Source organism: Chiloscyllium plagiosum, chromosome 33 (genome assembly GCF_004010195.1).
Source record: "Chiloscyllium plagiosum isolate BGI_BamShark_2017 chromosome 33, ASM401019v2, whole genome shotgun sequence".
NCBI classification, from domain to species: Eukaryota; Metazoa; Chordata; class Chondrichthyes; order Orectolobiformes; family Hemiscylliidae; genus Chiloscyllium; species Chiloscyllium plagiosum.
Window position 1 is genome coordinate 12,220,808 of NC_057742.1, and position 21,258 is coordinate 12,242,065.

Consider the following 21,258-nt stretch of genomic DNA (forward strand, 5'->3'; position numbering starts at 1 on the left):
GGGGGTTGGGACTGAGATAAGGTGGAGGGAGGGGAAATGAGGAAGCTGGAGAAATCTACATCCCGCCACCTTATCTCAGTCCCAACCCCTGGATTCAGCACCACCGTCTTGACCTGAAATCATCTTCCCGACCTCTCCGCTCCCGCCCCCTCTCCGGCCTATCACCCTCACCTCCTTCCACCTATCGTATTCCTAGCGCCCCTCCCTCAAATTCCCTCGCCCCTACCTTTTATCTCAGCCCGCTTGGCACACCAGCCTCATTCCTGAAGAAGGGCTTATGCCCAAAACATCGATTCTCCTGCTCCTCGGATGCTGCCTGGCCTGCTGTGTTTTTCCAGCACATTTTTCAACTCTGGTCTTATTTATAGCATCTGCAGTCCTCACTTTCTCCCAGATTCATTGCCATTTTGTCAAGGATAACATTCACTCAAAATTGAGTGTTTCTGCCTTAGACCTTTCTGCAACTTCATAGGCAGAATCGCAACCTATAGGTATTTGGAAAAACAGAACGCCTCATGTAGTAGTGGGATCCAGAAAGCAGCATTTCTTGGTTGATTGGTGCAGGTGTCCTGGAGGTGTTCCCTAAAGCGCTCTGCGAGAAGGCATCTAGTCTCCCCAACGTATAGGAGACCGCTTCGGGAGCAACACATACAATAAATGACATTGGTGGATGTGCAGGTGAAACTTTGATGGATGTGGAAGGCTCCTTTGGGGCCTTGAATGGAGGTGAGGGGGAGGTTTGGGCGCAGGCTTTGCAATTCCTGCGGCGGCGGGGAAGGTACCAGGATGGGATTGTGGGCTGTTGGGGGTGTGGACCTGACCAGGTAGTCACGGAGGGAACGGTCTTTGCAGAAAGTGGAAATGGGTGGGGAGGGAAATATATCCCCGGTGGTGGGGTCAGTTTGGTGGTGGCAGAAATGTCGGTGGATGATGTGGTTTATGTGGACATTGGTAGGGTGGAAGGTGAGGACGGGGGAGGGAGGTTCTGTCCTTATTGGGGTTGGATGGGTCGAGTTTGAGGGCGGAGGTGCGGGATGTGGATGAGATGCGTTGGAGGGCATTGTCATCAAGCAGTTGTCTACAAGTTTGGAACCCGTCAATCCAGGTGTCTGCTTCTGCTCCTACCGTTCCAGGGAAACTGCAATATGATGTACAACACATAACGTGATCCAATAAACAATTTTCTTAAACTGCACTCATCTCTTTGCAGAGCCTTCTTGGCTTAAAACAGAACTTTCCTTTTTTTAGTCCACAGCCCGCAAAGTAAAGGCAAACAAAAAGATGTGTTCTGTACAAATGTTATCAAAATATATAAACAGAGCAAGAGTTCAGCCCATCAACCTTTTCATTCCAGCAGCATGAATAGAATAAGGACCATTAAAAGGCACAATCACACAAAAAAATCTTATAAAGTATCCTAAATTTGTAAATGAATACAGAACTATCTTATTTTCTACTTAGAAAAGATATTCCAAAGTAAAATATATTTCTCAGACACCATAAAATTAATTTCAGCTGCACGTGGGGTCAGCTTGCAAATCGAAACCCATCTTACCTGGATGGTGCATCAGTGCCCGCTTCCTATAAGCTTTCTTAATTTCATCTTCCGAAGCACTTTTATCAACACCAAGAATTTTGTAGTAATCTTTTCGTTTGCTTTTCTTCAACTCCAGTTGTGCATTCTTAAGCAGCTGTTTGTGCTCTTAACAACAGGAAGTATAAATAAAACCTAAATGTTAAGGACTGAAGGAGGAGCAATACTGAAGCAAGTTTATATTGCAACAAATACAAGTACTTTACTTATCTTTGTGTTGAAGGGCTTTGCTCATTTACAGATCCCAATTATGTATTTTGCAGTTTACAGGTAATTCAAAAAGATTAGATTAGATTCCCTACAGCGTAGAAACAGGCCTTTCGGCCCAACAAGTCCACACCAGCCCTCCGAAGAGTAACCCACCCAGACCCATTTCCCAACCCTATATTTACCCCTGACTAACGCACCTAACATTATGGGCAATTTAGCACGGCCAATTCACCTGACCTGCACATCTTTGGATTGTGGGAGGAAACCGGAGCACCTGGAGGAAACCCACGCAAGACACAGGGAGAACGTGCAAACTCCACACAGACAGGTGCCTGAGGTGTGTCTTGAACCCGGGTCCCTGGCGCTGAGGCAGCAGTGCCGCCCCAAAATGAACAGTTTGAACCAGAGCAACATCTGCTGCTTTCAAAGGTTTGTTGTGGAACTTGATAAAAACACACAGCTCAGAGCTAGAGATGGTGTTTCAGCATACCAAAGCACTGCTGATAAAGCCCACACGAGTACGCTAACTGCAAATTTGTTTTTTGTCACTTGCTGGCTTGTGCGTGAAGGAACACCAGGTTCAATTCTTGACATCTCCGATAAGTTAAAATTGACCGGCGCAAATTAACTAAATTTAGACAACATACTTTGGTGAAACAGCATAAGTTCTATCCTTGCCCTCAACTGCATTAAGAGTGGGGCATATATCATCTTACATACCATCAGGTAATTACAGTGCTGCACCAACACAACTGAAGGACACTAGGCAAGTCCAGCAGTGTACCAGAATGCTACCACCACCACCAAAAGCAGCTCTAAAGTTCCCTGGATCACAAAGGGAGTTACAGATTATTGGCTGCCACACAATACATGTGCACCTAATGTTGCATAACACCAAAAGAATGCAGACTGTCAGGTATAACTGATGAATAATTTCAACAGATAAATCAAATAGTTTCTGTTAATTCTGCTGAATAAATTTTTCAAGACATTTTGTTTCATTTAAAGATTTAGATCAACAAAAGCCTGTACAGAAACACCTACTTGCAGCTTACCTTTTGTTTTCTCTGTCTGGTAAATCTTCTCATAATCTCTTACAGCCTCTTCATATTGTTCTGTATCCATATAACTAGGGTTAAAAAATATTAAAGCTAAAAATGTTTGACTTAAGTAACCTTGCCAGCCTCATAACCACGTACTGAGGGCCTGCAGAATTCAACCTTCACTCTCACCTCATCAGCTAACTTCAGCCACTCTTGTGAACTTGGGGCAGTCAGATGTGGTTTTATCTTTTAACTCAGATTAGCGTGGTTTCAAGCCCCACTTCAGGGCCTGGAAGAATCTAAGACACAATTTTAACATGGAGGCGATTGTGCAACCTCGATACCTTTCAATGAGATCAGGCGGATAATCAAAGATCCAGCAAAGCTGGAAGAGCAGAGTGTGTTGTCCTCATCATCATGAACGGCATTGCATTATAGAATCCCTACTGTGTGGAAGCAGGCCATTTGGCTCAACAAATCCAAACCGACCCTTTGAATAGCATCCCATCCAGAGCCACCCTCTACTCTATCATTGTAACCCTACATTTCCTATGGTTAATCCACCTAGCCTGCGCATCCCTGGACACTGTGGGCAATTTAGCATGGTCAATCCACCTAACCTGTAAATCTTTGGACAATGGGAGGAAACCCATGCAGACGGGGGTGGGGTTCATGTAAACCGCACACTGATAGTTGCTCAAGAATGCAATTGAATGTTGGTCCCTGCTGTGAGGTAGCAGCGCTAACCACTCAATGCCACCCCATTGCATAACTGAATCTAATGCATTTTATAACACCTTAAGAGCATGACAATGTACTATATAAAACAAGCTATTTCTTTCCAATTTCAGTGTTGGCCACAGTTTGGTAAGGAATTAGCACTGCCTCTCATGGAAAATATACTACATACCAAAAAATAACTACAAGGCTTCGTAAATGTAGGTACTTTTCAAGGTAAAAATATGTATTTATGCTGTGTGATGGCAATATGATTCAATTTCCATAAAGACTTGTTAAAAAAAAAACAAGATACAAACTCAATCATAGCTACAGTTATAGTGGTACAATATAATTCAGATCAAGATTAGAATCCAAAATGTTATTTGGAGGCAGAGGCATAACTCGGGTACTGAATGAGTGATTTCCCTTTGTCCACGACAAACTCTGCTAATGTCACACTAAAGCAAGAGCTGGTAGAGAAATTTAATAAGGTAGAACACAAACAAAGAGAAGACCATTAAACAGTTTGCCGTGCTCAAAGTCGAAAGGATATCGGGTGCAGATGAATATATCCTAGGTTACTGAAGTAGTGAGGGTGGTTTCAGTCAAGACTTTGGTTACAACTTTTGATTAGATCAGATTAGATTACTTAGTGTGGAAAAAGGCCCTTCGGCCAATAAGTCCACACCGACCCGCCAAAGCGCAACCCACCCAGACCCATTCCCGTACATTTACCCCTTCACCGAACACTACGGGCAATTTAACATGGCCAATTCTCCTAACCTGCACATTTTTGGATTGTGGGCAGAAACCGGAGCACCCGGAGGAAACCCATGCAGACACTGGGAGAATGTGCAAACTCCACATAGAGAGTGACCTTCGTACCAAACATTGAAGGGTTGTAAATTTTATAGCTGTGCTTGTAAATGAGAAACTGGGATATATGGATAAAGGCTGTTCAGCCAGCTTAATACCTGTGGTGTGAAAATATCTAGAGACCATAACCCTGTACAAAATTATTAATCTTTAGAAGAACATGAGTTAACCAATAACAGCAAACTAAATATAATGGCAATCTGTCCAGGGTCAATATTGCCATCATGGTTCTTTTCAATATACAGCAGGGACCGAAACTTGGGTAAATGGTAGATGATGGCTGAAAATGTGTTACTGGAAAAGCGCAGCAGGTCAGGCAGCATCCAGGGAACAGGAGAATCGACGTTTCGGGCATAAGCCCTTCTTCAGGCTTATGCCCGAAACGTCGATTCTCCTGTTCCCTGGATGCTGCCTGACCTGCTGCGCTTTTCCAGCAACACATTTTCAGCTCTGATCTCCAGCATCTGCAGACCTCAGTTTCTCCTAAATGGTAGATGATCTAAGGTTGCAAAAGGCAAGAAGCTTAGAAATATGATAAACAGTGAGAAGGATACAGGCAATCTGGTGAAATAGATGAGTTTTACAAGATGAAATTTAATTCAGAGAAGAATTAAGTATTGAATTTGAAGAAAACTGGAACACAGATTTAACAGCTTTGCTCATCCTTTGTTTAGCAGCTTGTAGGTAATTAAGGGATTTAATAGACTTACCCAAACTTTAGGTATTTTAATAGATTAACAAAAATGAAACTAATTCCACAGGTTGGAGGGGGTTTAGTAATCAGAGGTCATAGCCTTAGATAGGTCATTAAAATCTGGGAGGGTAGACACAATTAAAATAATTGCCCACAGATGGCATTGTGATCAGGAATGTACTATTGACAAGGGTGGCACAATGCCAAGGACTGGATTTAATTCCAATCTTGGGTGACTATGTGGAGTTTGCATGTTCTCCCCATGTCTGCATGGGGTTCCCCACCACAGAGCAGGGATTTGCAGGTGAGGTGAGATGGCCATGGTAAAAACCCTACGTGGGGTTATGAGGGTGGGATGGGGTGAGGTGGGTGGGTCTGCGAGGATGCTGTTTGGAGGGTCGGTGCAGACTTAATGGGCCAAACGGCTTCTTACTCCAATATAGGGATTCTATGGCAGTGGAAGTAGATTCAATGGTAAATTTCAAAATGAAGCTGGATTACTACATGAAAGGACAAATTTGTAGGGCTTTGGGGAAAGATCAGGGAAATGGAACTAAGTGCTTTCAAACAGCTGGCACAACATGAGAGGCTGAATGGGCTGATTTTTCCTGCTTGGTGATACGATTGCAGATTCCTTCAGTAAAACGAACATTATAGTGTTGGAACTGGTTGGTTCAGTGGTTAAGATATGGTTTTTCACTTTTCACAACCGAATTATTACAACTTAATAAGAGTCTATAGAGTGGTTTGTGAAATTTGAAGTCCTAGGTCTAATGCCAGGGGATGCAATATTCAATTGCTAGAATTCAGCGCAACAAAGCATCACTCACCACTGTGCCCGCCTCATGTAAGCCTTGATATATGTGTCATCAAGTTTTATTGCATTTGTGCAGTCTTCTATTGCTTGTTGCATCTTATTGAGCTGGAAAACATTTCCAAACAACTAGTCAACATTGCATTCATTAATCGTGCTCAATAAGTTTTTTTAAAGCTACATTTTATTTGCTGTGACATTTCACAAATAATAATGCCACGGCTATACTACCAATGATGAAAAGAAAAGCAGTGTTTGAATGTTCTCAAGTGGCGATGCTAGTTTTGAATACATTTAGTACATTTTATAATTGGAATTTCTTTACTGATAATATAAGAAGCTGATTATATGCTTCAATCACTTTTCACCTCAGTTACAATCGTTATCGCTTCATAGTTATGACACCAATGTGAAAGCATGCCAGGAGGCTTATAAAGTGCAGCACACCTAAATTTATGGAGAACTTCTTCCTTATTCCTTGGGCTGTACAGCTTAACAAATCACTGAAAAACCTGATGAGTCATCAGGAAAATCAAGAATTACACCAACATATTGATTATGATTGCTATAATAACATATGAATGAACTGCAAAAATTACAAGCAACTTACCTTCGATCCCACCGTCCCTCGATTACAGTACAATTTAGCATTCGTTTTGATGTTATTTGGATCTATTTTCAGAGCTTCTGAATAAAGTTCAAATGCCTCATCAAAGGACCCTTCCTTAAAAGCTCTGTTCCCTTCTTCCTTCTTTGCTCGTAAAGCTTTAGCATTCTATTTGCAGAAAGACATAGCACCACACTGTTGTTTCAATTAAAACATGTCATAAAGTATCAGCAGAAACTTGTGTTTAACCATTATGACTTTTCTTTATGTTAAAACTGATGTCAAAAATCTCAAATTTAAAGTAAACCACCATTTTAGGTTTATAGAACATAGAACAATATAGCGCAGAACAGGCCCTTTGGCCCTCCATATTGCGCCGACCTGTGAACTATTCTCAGCTCGTCCCCCTCCACTATCCCATCATCATCCATGTGCTTATCCAACGATTGTTTAGATCTCCCTCATCCACATGCTTGGTCACCTTCTCAAAAAACTCAATGAGGTTTGAGACACGACCTGCCCTTGACGAAACGGTATACAATTACCTCACCAAAATGATCCACTTTCAATCTATTCTCAAGCTTCTGAAAATAGAATCAACCTTAAGGTACAATTGCTGAAGAGAATGGATATAGCAGTGATTCCCAATGTAGAGGTTGGGATTCCACATGGGGTTGCAGACTGATATTTTAGATTTTTGAGCTTTGACAGAATTCAAGCAGTCCCTGCTCTCTCAGCTCCCCCATCATCCATCCTGGTATCCCTGCAACTCACTGTGCCCCCGACCAAACCCACCCCCCACTCTCACAGGTCTCTCTCCCCGACTGACCTCCAGGCCCCACACACAGATCACAGAGAGATTATGACAATTTTCAAAGCTCAAAACAGGATCACGATGGGACACAAAGTTTGGGAAACACTGTGGTAGACAATGTTTTTTATTCATTCACAAGATGAGGGCGTCGATAGCTATGCAGCATTTATCACCCATCCCTAATTGCCCAGAGGGTAGTTAAGAGTCAACCACATTGCTGTAGATCTGGAGTATGTGTAACCACACCAGGTAAGGATGGCAGCTTCCTTCCCTAAAGGACATTAGTGATTCAGATGGGGTTTTCCGACAATCTGACTATGATCTTCATTAGACTTGTAATTCCAGATCTTTTATTGAATTCATATTCCACTGTCTGCCGTGGCAAGACTTGAACATGGGTCCCCAGAACGTATCTGGGTCTCTGGATTAACAGTCCAGCAATAATACCACTAGGCCATCGCCTCCCCATAATGAAGGATCACATACAAAATATTGCTCTGCATTAGATTCTGGCTGACCCGCCATGCATTTTTCATTTTTATTTCAACTCCTCAACTAACTCACATGAAATATCTTGAAATTATACCAGCTTTAGTGAGGAGAAACCAGGACACGTACCAATACAACTATAATTTGTGGAATTGACCCTGCTGGGTCCCAATATTGCAGTTTCACAGATTATTGCAGCTGAACACAACTACAGAAATTCATGGATAATTGCTAATACAACTACGATACATATGCAAGGATATAAATAGTGTGCCAATTATGATTTAAAAAGGCAGAGTCTGCTAACACTGTGGGATAACTGCGTATACTCACTCACTTAGAAATGTGCATGTACATCTTTTCAGATGTTCTATGTCATTGCATCACATACAAAGTCTGCACTGAGCATGTGCACAGTACAAATACAGCCATTTTGAAATATTCCTTTTTTTTGATATCTTCCCCATTTCCACTAACAGGACATTAAAAATAGGCCTCAGTTGCTGTACTTCCTGATCAGTGATGACGTGATGCTACAGGCTCAAGTTGAACCATCTCAATAACCACGGAGAAATTATTCAAAACAGTTTTCAGAAAATGCAAAAGCAATGATTGTTTTCTATTCACTTTGCCTGGAAATAGGAATACTTTGTGCCAAAGTTAACTTCCTTGCCTTGTTTTCAAAATAATAGTCAGCAACTGTGATTTGAAAGAAGACATTTTCTGGGAACGCAAACTTTACACTGGGGAGAGATAATAGGGTTAGGGCTGACCATTTTAGCTTATTTACAACTTTGATTTATTAAAAATATGCACATGGACCACCATCTATGCATGTGCTGTGACTACATGTATCTTGCTTCTTATGTATGGTGAGCCAATGTTTGACCCATTACAGTCTGCATCAAGGACTTTTATTTTAGAAAGTTATTTGTGGAATATACCCAAGCTATAAAGTGACTTGATAGACATCTGTCGTCAAACTTTCTGAAACAAATCTCTGCAAACAAGTCAGATATCCAAAATCACGAAACCCGACCCTGTTTATAACTTTGATACAATGCTCCTACCATTCATTCACCACAGTGCAGCTTAGTACAACAAAGTTGGTTAATCAAAGGCCAACACAGAATACTGTGATTTAATACAGTTATCTTTCATCTGGCTCACAAAAATACATTCCAATGTCTGTTTATCCAACCCCTATATTCAATGCATCAGAGGTGATTTTACTCTGCTTAGACAGGAAGCAACTTGGAGCTTAGAGACTACTGGTCATATTTTTGCTTGCACTCCCTGAGTTATAACGTATCCTAAGTTGAACACAGAACGGGCAGGTCACATTGCTTCTCTAATAGAACTGATTGCTGTTCTCTTTACATTAATGAAAGGACAAGCAAGGAACCTTCCCCACTCCATAATAAAAACATCAGATGTGGAAATCTGTAAGAAAAAAGTGCTGGAAAAACTCAGCTGCTCTGGAAGACTCTGTTGAGAGAGAAACAGAGATAATGTTTTGAGTCAAACATGTATCTGCTTTGGGGAAATCTGCTTCTTTAATCGACGCACCAGAAATGGAGTTGAGAGAGAAGACTGGAGTCGGACTGGAACAAGGAACTTTCTGTATGCCCAACAAAAAGGGACACAACTAAGACCCTTGAGGATATCCACAGTAATATATTTGTAGCAAGTGAGACAAGTTTAAAAGAAAAAAAAATTTCAATGGGAGAACAGCTTTTCTGAAGCAAAGTTCAGACCAGAGTCATTTTCATTAAAAACTGTTTTTATCTCCACAGATACTGCCAGATCTACTGAGATTTTTAGCACTTTGTTTTGATCCCCACCTTGTGGCCCAGGCAATACAGTTGCAAAACTACCTCTCATGTATGTGAATGGAACATTTCAAAAGCCACAAATGATATTTTAGGCACAGTATTTCACTATTATAAAAAGAATGGCAAACTGAAAATAACTTTAATATTGCATTTATTTAGAATTTTTTGAAAAAGATTTTAATTTGGCATCATCAATTCAGAATGGTTGGAGCCAAGCCAATCCTGTTAGCGAGCAAAACAAGCCAAGAAAATCCAACTTTCCATTTTCCCTCCACATTTCCTGCTCAATTGATCACAATCTCTCCCCTCTCATTCTGACTTCGGGTGCTGACCTTAATCTAAGTTTCACAAAACTAAAAGGAATTTACTGCCCAGATGCACACAAGTGAAACAGAAGATGCTTCCGATTGCTCTGGAGACTGATACTTCAAAGAATTTTAAATCACTGTAAGCAATTCAAAGATTCACTAAGGTAGAAAGGAAAACCTCTTTTACAAAAATCAATTGCTATAGGAGACAATACACTTTCATGATCTGGATTCCCCTCTACCATCCCCCCAAAAACGGTAATCGGTACTTACCCTGCAAGCAAGTCGTGCCTTTTCGTGGTCAGGTGCCATTCTTAAAGCCTGGACAAAGAATTGAACAGCCTTTTCAATGCAGTCCTCATAGTAAAGACAAAGCCCCCTCACATACAGGGCATCAGCATTAGTGGAATCCATACGCAAAATGTCACTAAAAGAAAAGCAAGCAGAAATGAAGAATTAATGCAGATAACAGAAGCTGAGATTGTTTTCTTGGGAGTATAGGAGGTTAGAATATTATTGATAGAAGCATTCAAAATTTTGATGGTTTTAATAGAGTACACAAATATTTAGGATGCACTGTTCAAAATAGTTTATTGGAAGTTCAATGGTAGCTTTTAGAAAGACATTGGATAAACAGTAAAGGGGAAAAAATGACAGACAATGGGAACAGACTAGAGGAGTGACACAGGGCAGAACCAATGGGCCGAATGACTTCCTTCTGTTGTGTAAGATTCTATGATTCTACTTAAAATTACAGTTTAGCTGGCAGCAGAACTGCAAAATTTACACTGATCAACAATTTGTAAAATTATAGACTCCTTATCAATTTTATCCATTCTAACTGAAAATACTGATTTATGTTGTGATATGGTCCCATAGCACCTCTGTGAGGCAGAACAGAGTGAATTCAAGGTACTTGACAGTATGTGGTAGCCAAGTCTAATACAGTTGTCAAGTAATATTGAAATATGTGCATTTTCTAGCAGGGGTCATGAATTAGGACAACTTTATATGACTTATCCCTTACTCCAGCCTTTCTGTTTAACATTGGGACAATGATATCAACTGCTTGCTTTAAGCGACATTACTAATGAGATTAGTTAACTTTGCACACACAGGAAAATGATGCTGGGACATTATGATCTATATAACTTGGTGTCTTACAAACTGGAGTGTTTTACCTATTCAGCCTTTACTTACTCAGCTGCTTCAAAGTCATCAGGGAAATACTATATCACTTTACAACATGCTTTCTTACTATTGCACATCAGTTAGTATTACCTTCAATTATTAGTTCATGACATTCACAGGATGAATGAAATAAAACTGCTCTAATGCCTGACAAGAAGAAAGCTCATATTGGTGCAGTAAATGTTACTTTTTTGACACTGGATGAAGGGGAAGGGAGATGAAATTTGACTCTCTTACTGGATTGTAAATGCTTGACATTGCTTGATAAGTCTGGGTATTCAATGAATCATTCCTCAGAACTAAGATCCCTCACCACAATGAGAGCAATTAGAAATAACAAAATTACCAAGAATTCCATAAAGCTACAGTACTCAAAGGAATGAATATTTCTACCTTGCTACCGATTGTGCATCAGGGTAACGGCCAAGAAGGGCTAAGCATTCAGCTTTAAGGATTTTGAAGCGGTGACAGGCAGGAGCAAATTCGAGGGCACGATCCATATAGTATACAACCTTGGAGAAGATTTCAGAGATAAAAAATGATGACAGGACATTAGACAATTAGTTCCTTAATTCCATTCAGTTTTGAGGGAAATTAGAACTGCTCAATTATTTTATTATGAATACTTCCATCAACTTCATTGGCCAACTACAACATAATGAATTGATTAGTACAAACAAGTTTTATAAAAAGAATAATTCCTTGTAATTACACCACTTTAAAAAACGTGTTTCTGATGGATGGATGGGAATTTTTTAAGGGAGAATTTAGAAACAGGTTTAGAAACAGAAAATTGGAGGAGGAGGCCATTCAGCCTGCTCTACTATTCATTATGCCCCTGGCTGACCATCTGACTCAGAATCCTGTTCCCGCTTTCTCCCCACAGTCTTTGACCCCTTTAAACCCACAAACTGTACCCAAATCCTTCTTGAAAACATTCAATGTTTTGGCCTTGACCACCTTTTGTGGTGGAGAAGTACACAGGCTCACCATTCTCTGGCTAAAGAAACTTCTCATCACCTGAGTTCTAAATGGCCTAGCTCATATCCTTAAATTCTGATCCCTGGTTTTGGACTGCCTGGACATCTGGTACACCTAGGCGAAAGTGATTACTGCAGATGCTGGAGGTCAGAGTCAAGATTAGAGTGGTGCTGGAAAAGCACAGCAGGTCAGGCAGCATCTGAGGAGCATCAGAAATCTGGTGCATCTCTCCTGTGTTTACTCTATCTAGTCCTGTTGGAATTTTCTAGGTTTCTATGAGACCACCTCCTCATTCCTCTAAACTCCCCCAGTAAATACAGTCTTAACCGATTAACAATTAAGAGAGATTCAATCTGCCAATCCAGCATTCAGACCGGTTAAAATGCGTTGCACTCCTTCCATTGCCAGAACATCCTTGCTGAGATAAGGAGACCAAAACTCTACTCAATACTCCAAATGTAGTCTCACCAAGGCTCTGTACAATATCGCCGCTCCTGTACTCGAATCTCCTCACTTTGAAAGCCAACATAACATTTGCATTCATAATGAACCAAAAGTTGTACAATATTATTGTGGGGAGACCTTGAGTGAAGACAGAGTGCAGTTTTGTACCAAATTTATTGTATATTAACTAAATACTAAGCAGTGTTGTTAAGTGCCACAGGAGATAAGTTCCTGCCTTTTGAAGAGAATCAAGAGGGGAAAGAAAGGACTGTAAAAAGGGGTTAAAGAATTAAAATCAAGAATCACAACATGTGTACAATATTATTGTGGAGAGACCTTGAGTGAAGACAGAGTGCAGTTTTGTACCAAATTTATTGTATATTAACTAAATACTAAACAGTGTTGTTAAGTGCCACAGGAGATAAGTTCCTGCCTTTTGAAGAGAATCAAGAGGGGAAAGAAAGGACTGTAAAAAGGGGTTAAAGAATTAAAATCAAGAATCACAACATGTTGGCAGAATGCAACTTTTTCATACCAGTTTGCAAAGTCACCAGGTAAAGAGGGACTATTTTACTTTCATCTGCATAGATTTGTAGATTTTCTAATTTTAAATTCCACCAGTCATGCACTTCTTAAAATGTTTACATGAAGCAACGTTTAAAAACAACTCTAGACTTTTTCAATGACTTAAATTTTAATACATTCGAAAAATACACGTGATGATCAGATTACCTTTCTGAAATCTCTTTTGACAAAGCCAAGTTCAGCTATTCTTTCGTACTCCAATACCGCTTCTGCGTTCTTCAGCTACAGAAATAACAGGGATATCTAAATAACAGACTACAAAACAAGGTCAATTTCCTAAATTAACTATGTTCTTACTTGGATAAGATCTATCGTACTGAATTAAGACAGAATCATAAAAGGCAAATGATTGGTGCATGTGCAAATCTCACAGCTCTCAAGAGAAAATATTTTGATACATGCTTTAAATGGGTGACTCATGATTTTTCAACAGTAATCTCTAGTTTTGGATTCTCCCATAAAAGGAAACAGCCTCTCCACATTTACCTTGCCAAACTCATCAAGATCTTACAGGTATTCTTAATCAACCTGTTCAAACCTCCCGAGCAGGTGGGATTTAACCTGGGCCTTATGTTTAAATCAAGTCATCTCTTCTCCAAAACTCTTGCCTATTGTGCCCAACATTTCATTTATAAACATTGCAGGTATTAATCTAGCAAACCTTCTCTGAATTACTTCCAATGCATTTACACCTTTCCTTAGATAATGTGACCAATACTGTACACAATGTAGTATCTCAGCTCCAGCATAGAGATTGTTCTTTTAAATTATTAACATCAATAACTTTAATTTACTATCTTTTCTTGTTATTTTTAACATCTCCGTCACCTTTCTTTCTCCACATGAAGCCACTTCACTGCAGAACGATCTTTTAAAGGAATCTGACTGAAATATATCAGCATCTGGAAGGAACCTAGAGTGGAGTTATTAACCAGATTTAACAATATATCTTCCTCAGTCTTTCCTGAAGACAGTATCATCTTGGCATTTTCCTTTGGTTCTGTCCTAATAATAGATGATTTCTCCTCCTAACTTGCAACATCACCTCTTTCTCCATCCTCAACCCACCCTGTTTACTCATATTTGCCACTGCTTTATGATCTTATGAAAGCACTGGATTCAGTTCCCTTCATATGTTGATGACATCCAGCCACCCTTTTTGTCCCTTCTCATTCAAAGGTTTGTCCTTCACACGTTCACTGCATATCCAGCTTTAAGCAATCTGTTCCTATCCCCCAACATCAGCTTGAACTTCCTTTTCCCTTGTTTCCCATCTGGGGGATATGGGTATTTATTGCCCAACTCTAACTGCCCTTGAGAAGGTAGTGGTGAGCTGCATTCTTGAATCAATGCAGTTCATTTGATGTAGGTATTGCTAGTGGAGGGAAGGACTTCCAGAATTCTGACCCAGCGACACTTAAGGAACAGTGATATATTTCTAAGTCAGTGGTTTGGATTGGAACTTGCAGGTGATGATGTTCCGATATGTCTGCTGCTCTTGCCCTTCTAGACATCAGTGATCATGGATCTGGAAGGTGCTAAGGAACCTTGGTGAATTTCTGCAGTATATCTTGTGGACAGTACCTACTTGCCGCTACTAGGCATTGGTGGTGGAGTAGTCAATGTTTGTGGAAGTGGTGCCAAGTAAGCAGACTTGCTTTGTCCTGAATAGCATCAAGCTTCTTGAGTGTAGTTGGAGCTGCCCTCATCTGAGCAGGTACTGAATATTCCATCACACTCCTGTCTTGCACCTTGAAGATGATGGACAAACCTTTGCACAGTCAAAGGTTGAGTTACTAGCCACAGGATTCCTAGCCTCTGACCTACTCTTGTAACCATGTTTCTTACCCTGCTCATCCAAAAAAGGTGGTCATTGGACAAGTGGCACTGCGGTTAAATGAAAATATGATTCTATTAGTTGAACACAGCAAACCGCACAAGTGTTCTAAACATTTGTAATGAAGTTTAGATACGATGCTCTCACACATTAGAATCTAATATCACTGGTAAATCTAATACTGGCAATCTCCGGAACAAGCCTGCTGCATACCTCTGTAAGTGCCTGGGGGCTATTGGATTCCAGTTCCAGGACTTTTTGAAAACACCGGCCAGCTGCCATGGCATTCCCTAAAGAAAGATGACATTTTCCCTCTCGCAGGTGACCCTGAAATTAAAAGATAATGACATTAATTAGCAGCATTTTTAAAAAACATCAGCACCATAAATGCCTATAGTTGTAGCAAGTGAACAAGAATTAGGTTTATTTCCTCTTCAACTATTGGCAGAGCCTTTGATTAGAAAAGAAAATCACTATCATTATCAATATCTGTATTCTGCAGTGCCCCACAGAAAATCATAGGGAGAAAGACTACATAAGCTGACCAAAACAAAATGCAGCCTCAGCAACTACAATTTTTTGGTTCAAGTCAGTACTAACAGGAATACAATAGGTATGGAACTTCCATGTCTATGCACTTGGAATGATACAAAACATCCATCAGTAAAATTAAATTTTTTATTCTTTTAAACCTGAGTTGGGAATAGTATTCCTTTGAATACAAAACTAGGGTAAATTACTTATGGCTACATATGGCAGTTAGAAAAATAAGAATTATTTTACATGATTAGTAGTAACACATTCATTCCGCAGCATGTTATGATCAGTTATGTTTATGCCTTGCTCCTGAAAGTGTGATGCTTCTCTTAAAGGATGGATATGACAACAGACATGTTTGTGTAGTTAGAGGTGACAGGAAATTGCAAAACAAGTTTAAAGCAGTTTTGGATACATAGTTTAACAAAAAGGGCACATTTGATACTTCTTTCTGACTGGCTGGGCTGGTTCCAAATTTTCAGGGAAGCTACATAAAGGCCACAAATACCAAAGCAACAGCTTGTACTGATGAGCTGAGGGGCCAGCTCACCTGTAGCCAGATCCAAGATGTTTGATGTTACTTATGCACTGCTGGAGGCAGCTGTTTACATTTGCATCACTGGCATACAGAAATCGGAGGCACGTGGCAAATTTAGTCCCAGGGCGTCTTGGGGACTCCGGTGGCACTGTCGCTACTTTGCTTACTTTACAAAATTGGCAACAAGTAGTGCACCATTGGAGGCAACCCTGTAAAGTAAATGGGGAATTATTGAGTTATCTTCTATGGGTTATTGGCATGGCTAAGCTTAACAGGCCCATTGACAACCTTACTGATTTTCAGTTCATTCTAGAAGCTAACTCACAGATCAAGCAAACAAGGGTGCATATTTACTAAAACTAGGTTAAGCCCAATACTTAAAACCTACTTTGCTTGCATTATGCCAAAACTACAAGTTACCATCAGTACAACAGAGTTTTCACCTACATGATAACTTTTGTTTTAAAGTGAGTCAACACATTTCTTGAAGAAAGTGAAGCATTCACAATGATGTGGAGTGAATGAAAGTACATTCATCAGCCATAGTGAGGAAAAGACAAAAGTGAACAAAATTTCAGAGGTCGAGGTTACCAACAGTTTCACGGACATGCCATTCTAAGACAATGCACTTCCTTATATACACACACTAATATTACATCCAAAGTGATGAGGTTAATGGAAAATGAAAGGAAAAACTTGAAAGAGAATTCTGTCATCTATGATACGATAACAAAAAAGACACTGATTCACTAATACCCAATACTACAAATCAATAAATCCATAACATACCCTCACAAAAGCATCATCCAGCCTCACAGCCTGCTGTGAATCTTCAAGAGCCTCCCGGAACTTACCAATCATCATCAGAGTTGCTGCTCGGTTGCCATAGTAACTGGCATTTTTAGGACAGATATCTGGGAAAACAAATGCAAATTTTCAAGTTGTCATCAAACAGGTAGGAGAAATGGCAAATGTCTGAACTATTATTTTGCATTAACAATCAAACACACATCTGCATTTAATACCTCCTAAATCTTTAAAAGGAGAAACGTAAACTCTATAGTCAAGGTCAGCCAATGATAGGTTGTTACCTACTGCAGAAGCTTAAACAATTCATTTATAATGTTCCATCCCCAAGTGGAGATATATGAATGGTTTACCGACCAGGAATCAATTTTACGATAAAATTTTCTCTCAACCTGACAGGTAACAGACATTTCTACTGTGGAAGAAATAGTCCACAGGTGGATTCCCTTGGTTTATATGAAACAAGGAAACAGCTCAATGTCGCTCTGATTGAGTCATTTTACTTTACATTCTTATGTTTCGTTGAGCTAGCGCTGTCTGGGAAAAGGATATTATTTTCTCAAACATAGATGTGGAATTCAGGTACGATAGTTCGATTCTGAACATTATCGTGTTACCTAACAGAAAGCAACATACAAGCTGTCTTTCACAAGCTATGACTGGAAAGACTACCAGTAACATACCCCTTTATATTAGGAAAATAGCCACGACCCATACAGCAATGCTATGAAATCCTGCTCTGCCTTTATCCCTTTGACCGTGATAGTTTAAAAAAAACCTAACAATTCTTTAAAGTTAAAACAGCTCTGGCTCTGAAAGGAACTAGAGACTAAAATTAACATCTTGCCAAGATTACTTATAACTTTTAAAGGTACTTGAATTTTCTCCTTCCGTCCAATTTTTTCTATCTTGAAAGATTGGTATTTGAATCCTCAAGTGACAGCGACTCCCTGGTAACTCATAACTGTATCATTCTTTAATGCATGAGCCCCCGACAGTGACCATTTAAGCATGAGAGGCTTCCCAGCTAAGCTGGATCCCATTTCACTAAACAGAGCTGATAAAATCTATAGTCCAGGGAAACTCAAGCCAATCCTAGCAAGGTCACCATTTTCAATTTGCATGGACTGAACAAACAGCATTGACATTTTCTGCTGAATTGCTGTCTGATATTCTTTCCTTGCCGTTAAATTAACAGGACATTTTTGTAAGACACATCTCATTCATCTTTTGCCCAGTCAGAATCAATAAACAGAGCTACTGTTTATTCGATTCGTTTTTTTGATTTGGGTCTTATAAAGGACTCAAAACTTGAAGTGCTGACATTAAAAGTACAGCATTAAGCACCATTTGACCAGGTATGATGCTAGTTAGAGCCCCAACTGATTCCTTGTACTCTGCCCTGACAGTCTAACAGTGTGAACTTTGCCACTTCCTAAGTCAAGTCTTTGCAAATAAAAGCAAAATAATGTAGTTGCTGGAGAGCTGAAATAAAAACAGAAAACACTGGAGAAACTCAGAAGATTTGGCAGCATGTGTGTTGAGAAAAACTGAGTTTTGAGTCCAATGACTGTTCTCCAGAAGAGGTGGGCTTGAAGTGTTATCTCTGCTTCTCTCTCCACATACTTAGCCTTACTTCACAAGTACCACCAGCACTTTCTGTTTTTATATTAGAAATCATCACAATTTTGGGGATAGTTTTATACAGCGGCTTTCAGTCACCAAAATGAGATTTGGAACTATCAACTTTTATGTTCTGTGTTTTCAGAAGCAAAAAGAAAATCACTTTAATTGTATCAGTCAAGTGAGTTTGCAATTTTGGCTCAGAGATGTTGAGCTACCCAACTGTCATTTTGATAACAGTTTTGGAGAAACTCGCTGGAAAGGAACGATGGTAAGTCATTTTAATGGAATTCAAGCATTTAAGACAGGACAGAACTGTTGCATAATTTTCAAAGCTTCATTTTAAACAATGATCACAAATCCCATCAGGAGGTGGTTTAAACTAACAACTTACCTATTGCTTTTGTGTAATAATTAAATGCTTCATTGTAGTCCTTCTTTGCGTAAAATGCATTGCCTTGTTCTTTAAATAATTCAGCCTCTCTGTGGAATTAAAAGACAGCATTAACTTTACGTATCTGCAATTCATTCCCCTAGTTCATCTGTTCTCAATTGTTCACAAAAGTGTTAAAAAAAATGTCGAGTTTCAATCTTTTGACAAAGAGTTTTGTAGTACAGTGCTTAATATTTTGTAAATTATCTATCTTTCTAAACTTAGACTACGTAAGTAACCTCTCTCATAGGGCTTCCCAGTCTGGTTCATGATCCCATCAGTTGATGAAATTTGGGGGCTGTTGTAAACCTGCAATGATGGCTATGGAGTGAAGAAGAATCTAGAAGAGTGGTTGGTAAAGTGTTAAATATCAGGAGGGAGCACATCAGTCATGTACTCTGTCAAACAAGATGTCAGCACCCAAAGCTGCCAATCTGGTGCAGATCATCCCCATTGTTTTTTACTGTATTAGCCTGTCAAAGAACTGAGGATAACTGGGAGAGGACGGGGACAGGGGAGTGCACAGTGGATAGAGTACACAGTCACCAAAGAGAGAGGAAAATGCTGGATAAGGTGCTAATGAGAAGTGTAAATGGTTGAAAGTGGGATGATTGTGCTAGGAGCAACCCATACAGATCAGAATCTGGGGTTTGGGCGATGGGGGGGGGGATGCCCGTGAACACACAGGGTGTTCATGTTATGAAATTGTTAAACTCAATATTGAGTCCTGAAGGCGGTTAGGTATCTAGGAGGAAGATGAGAAGCTGTTCCTTCAACTTGCATTGAACTTCACTGGCATCTGAGATGGAAATGTTGGTCAGGGAATACCGTGGTGTACTAAAATGGCAAGCAAAGCTCGGGGTCATTTTTAAGTTCTGTAGGTATACAGTAAAGCTGCCACCCAGTCTGCATCTTATTTCCTCAAATTAGGGACCGCATTGTGATCAACGAACACAGTAGACTAAATTGGACAAGGTGCAGGTAAATCACTTTTGATTATCCAAACACGGTCATGGGGAAAAAGCAAGTGGAATGTATTCCATCATGCTAGGAGAAACTGAAGACTGCAGATGCTGGAGATGAGAGTCGAAGAGTGTGGTGCTGGAAAAGCACAGCACATCAGGCAACATCCAAGGAGTAGGAGAATCGATGTTTCGAGTACAAACCCTTTGTCAGCCTGTCCTGAAGGGCTTACGCTTGAAACGCCGATTCTCCTGCTCCTCAGATGCTGCCTGACTGGCTATTTCATCATGCTCCCAACTTGTGCCATGTAGATGGTGGACAGGCTGTGGGAGTTACTGGCTACAGAATTCCTAGTCCCTGACATGTTGTTGTAGCCACCGCATTTATATGGCTAGTTTAGTTTATATTTTGGTCAATGGCAACCCCAAGATGTTCATTGTGGGGGATTCAGTGATTGTAACGCCATTGAATGTTAAAGGGCAATGGTTCGATTCTCTCGAGTTGGAGATGGTCATTGCCTAGCATTTGTTTGGTCTTATTGTTATTTAATATGATTGTTTATTCTGTCAAAACACAAGTATTACTAATAATGCTGAAAGTGAAATTATGTAGCTGTAATGATTAATCTGTTTAAAGATTGGAATTTTACTACAGCAAGTTGACACCATTAACAGAATCGGGCTCTTCACCAATGTGCACAGCCGAAAAATAAGGCAAGCTCTCCAGGCTGACATTACATCAGCGAACACGGAATTTAGAATGCTCTAGTTAACAGAAATACTCAAGTGACGTGCTACACATAATGTTCATGAAAATTTTAAAAACTCATGCGTACACATTTTTCACAATTTAATTCAACCTTTTTTTAAACACGTGAAACTTGGTATTGAAAAACTAACAGTGCATTAAACTGAGGTAAATTTTTGGCAAAAAAAGAAAATGCTGAAAACTTTTCTGAAATAAACCTTTCAGAAGTGAACTATTTTAGTAGAATAACCCTCTAATAAGAATGTTGTTGGCTTTTAGCAAGTTGTAACACGGAAGGAATGAAATACTATTTACTGCAGATAATTTCTGTTTCATAATTTGAAAGTAATCGGGGAAGGTAACTGGTTGGTGAAGACAAGAATTATAATGGAGTTATCTGACCCAATGTTAGAGAAACCATCGCTGGAAAAGAACAACATACGAATGAGGAATAATAGTATATCACTCTTCCTTTTCAGCCTGCTCTGCTGTTCAATAAGATTGAGGCGGATCTGATTTTAATCAGAACTTTACAATTCTGCATATTTCTAATAATTCTTCATTTCCC

At 39.8% G+C, this 21,258-nt stretch overlaps 1 protein-coding gene across 3 annotated transcripts in view; it reads right to left on the reverse strand.

Annotated features, from left to right (window-relative positions):
- The window catches only part of dnajc7 (DnaJ (Hsp40) homolog, subfamily C, member 7), a 71,065-nt gene that overhangs the window by 35,738 nt on the left and 14,069 nt on the right, over positions 1–21,258 (reverse strand). For 2 of the 3 annotated variants that reach the window (XM_043674943.1, XM_043674945.1), the window contains exons 2-11: positions 18,942–19,030; positions 16,907–17,031; positions 15,256–15,369; positions 13,353–13,427; positions 11,589–11,707; positions 10,278–10,431; positions 6,562–6,726; positions 5,968–6,059; positions 2,860–2,933; positions 1,556–1,702 (exon numbers count right to left, since the gene is read on the reverse strand). In XM_043674943.1, the coding sequence (XP_043530878.1) occupies positions 1,556–1,702; positions 2,860–2,933; positions 5,968–6,059; positions 6,562–6,726; positions 10,278–10,431; positions 11,589–11,707; positions 13,353–13,427; positions 15,256–15,369; positions 16,907–17,031; positions 18,942–19,030 (1,154 nt within the window). The remainder of the gene's footprint in view (positions 1–1,555; positions 1,703–2,859; positions 2,934–5,967; positions 6,060–6,561; positions 6,727–10,277; positions 10,432–11,588; positions 11,708–13,352; positions 13,428–15,255; positions 15,370–16,906; positions 17,032–18,941; positions 19,031–21,258) is intronic. The other variant, XM_043674944.1, reaches the window with a different exon arrangement.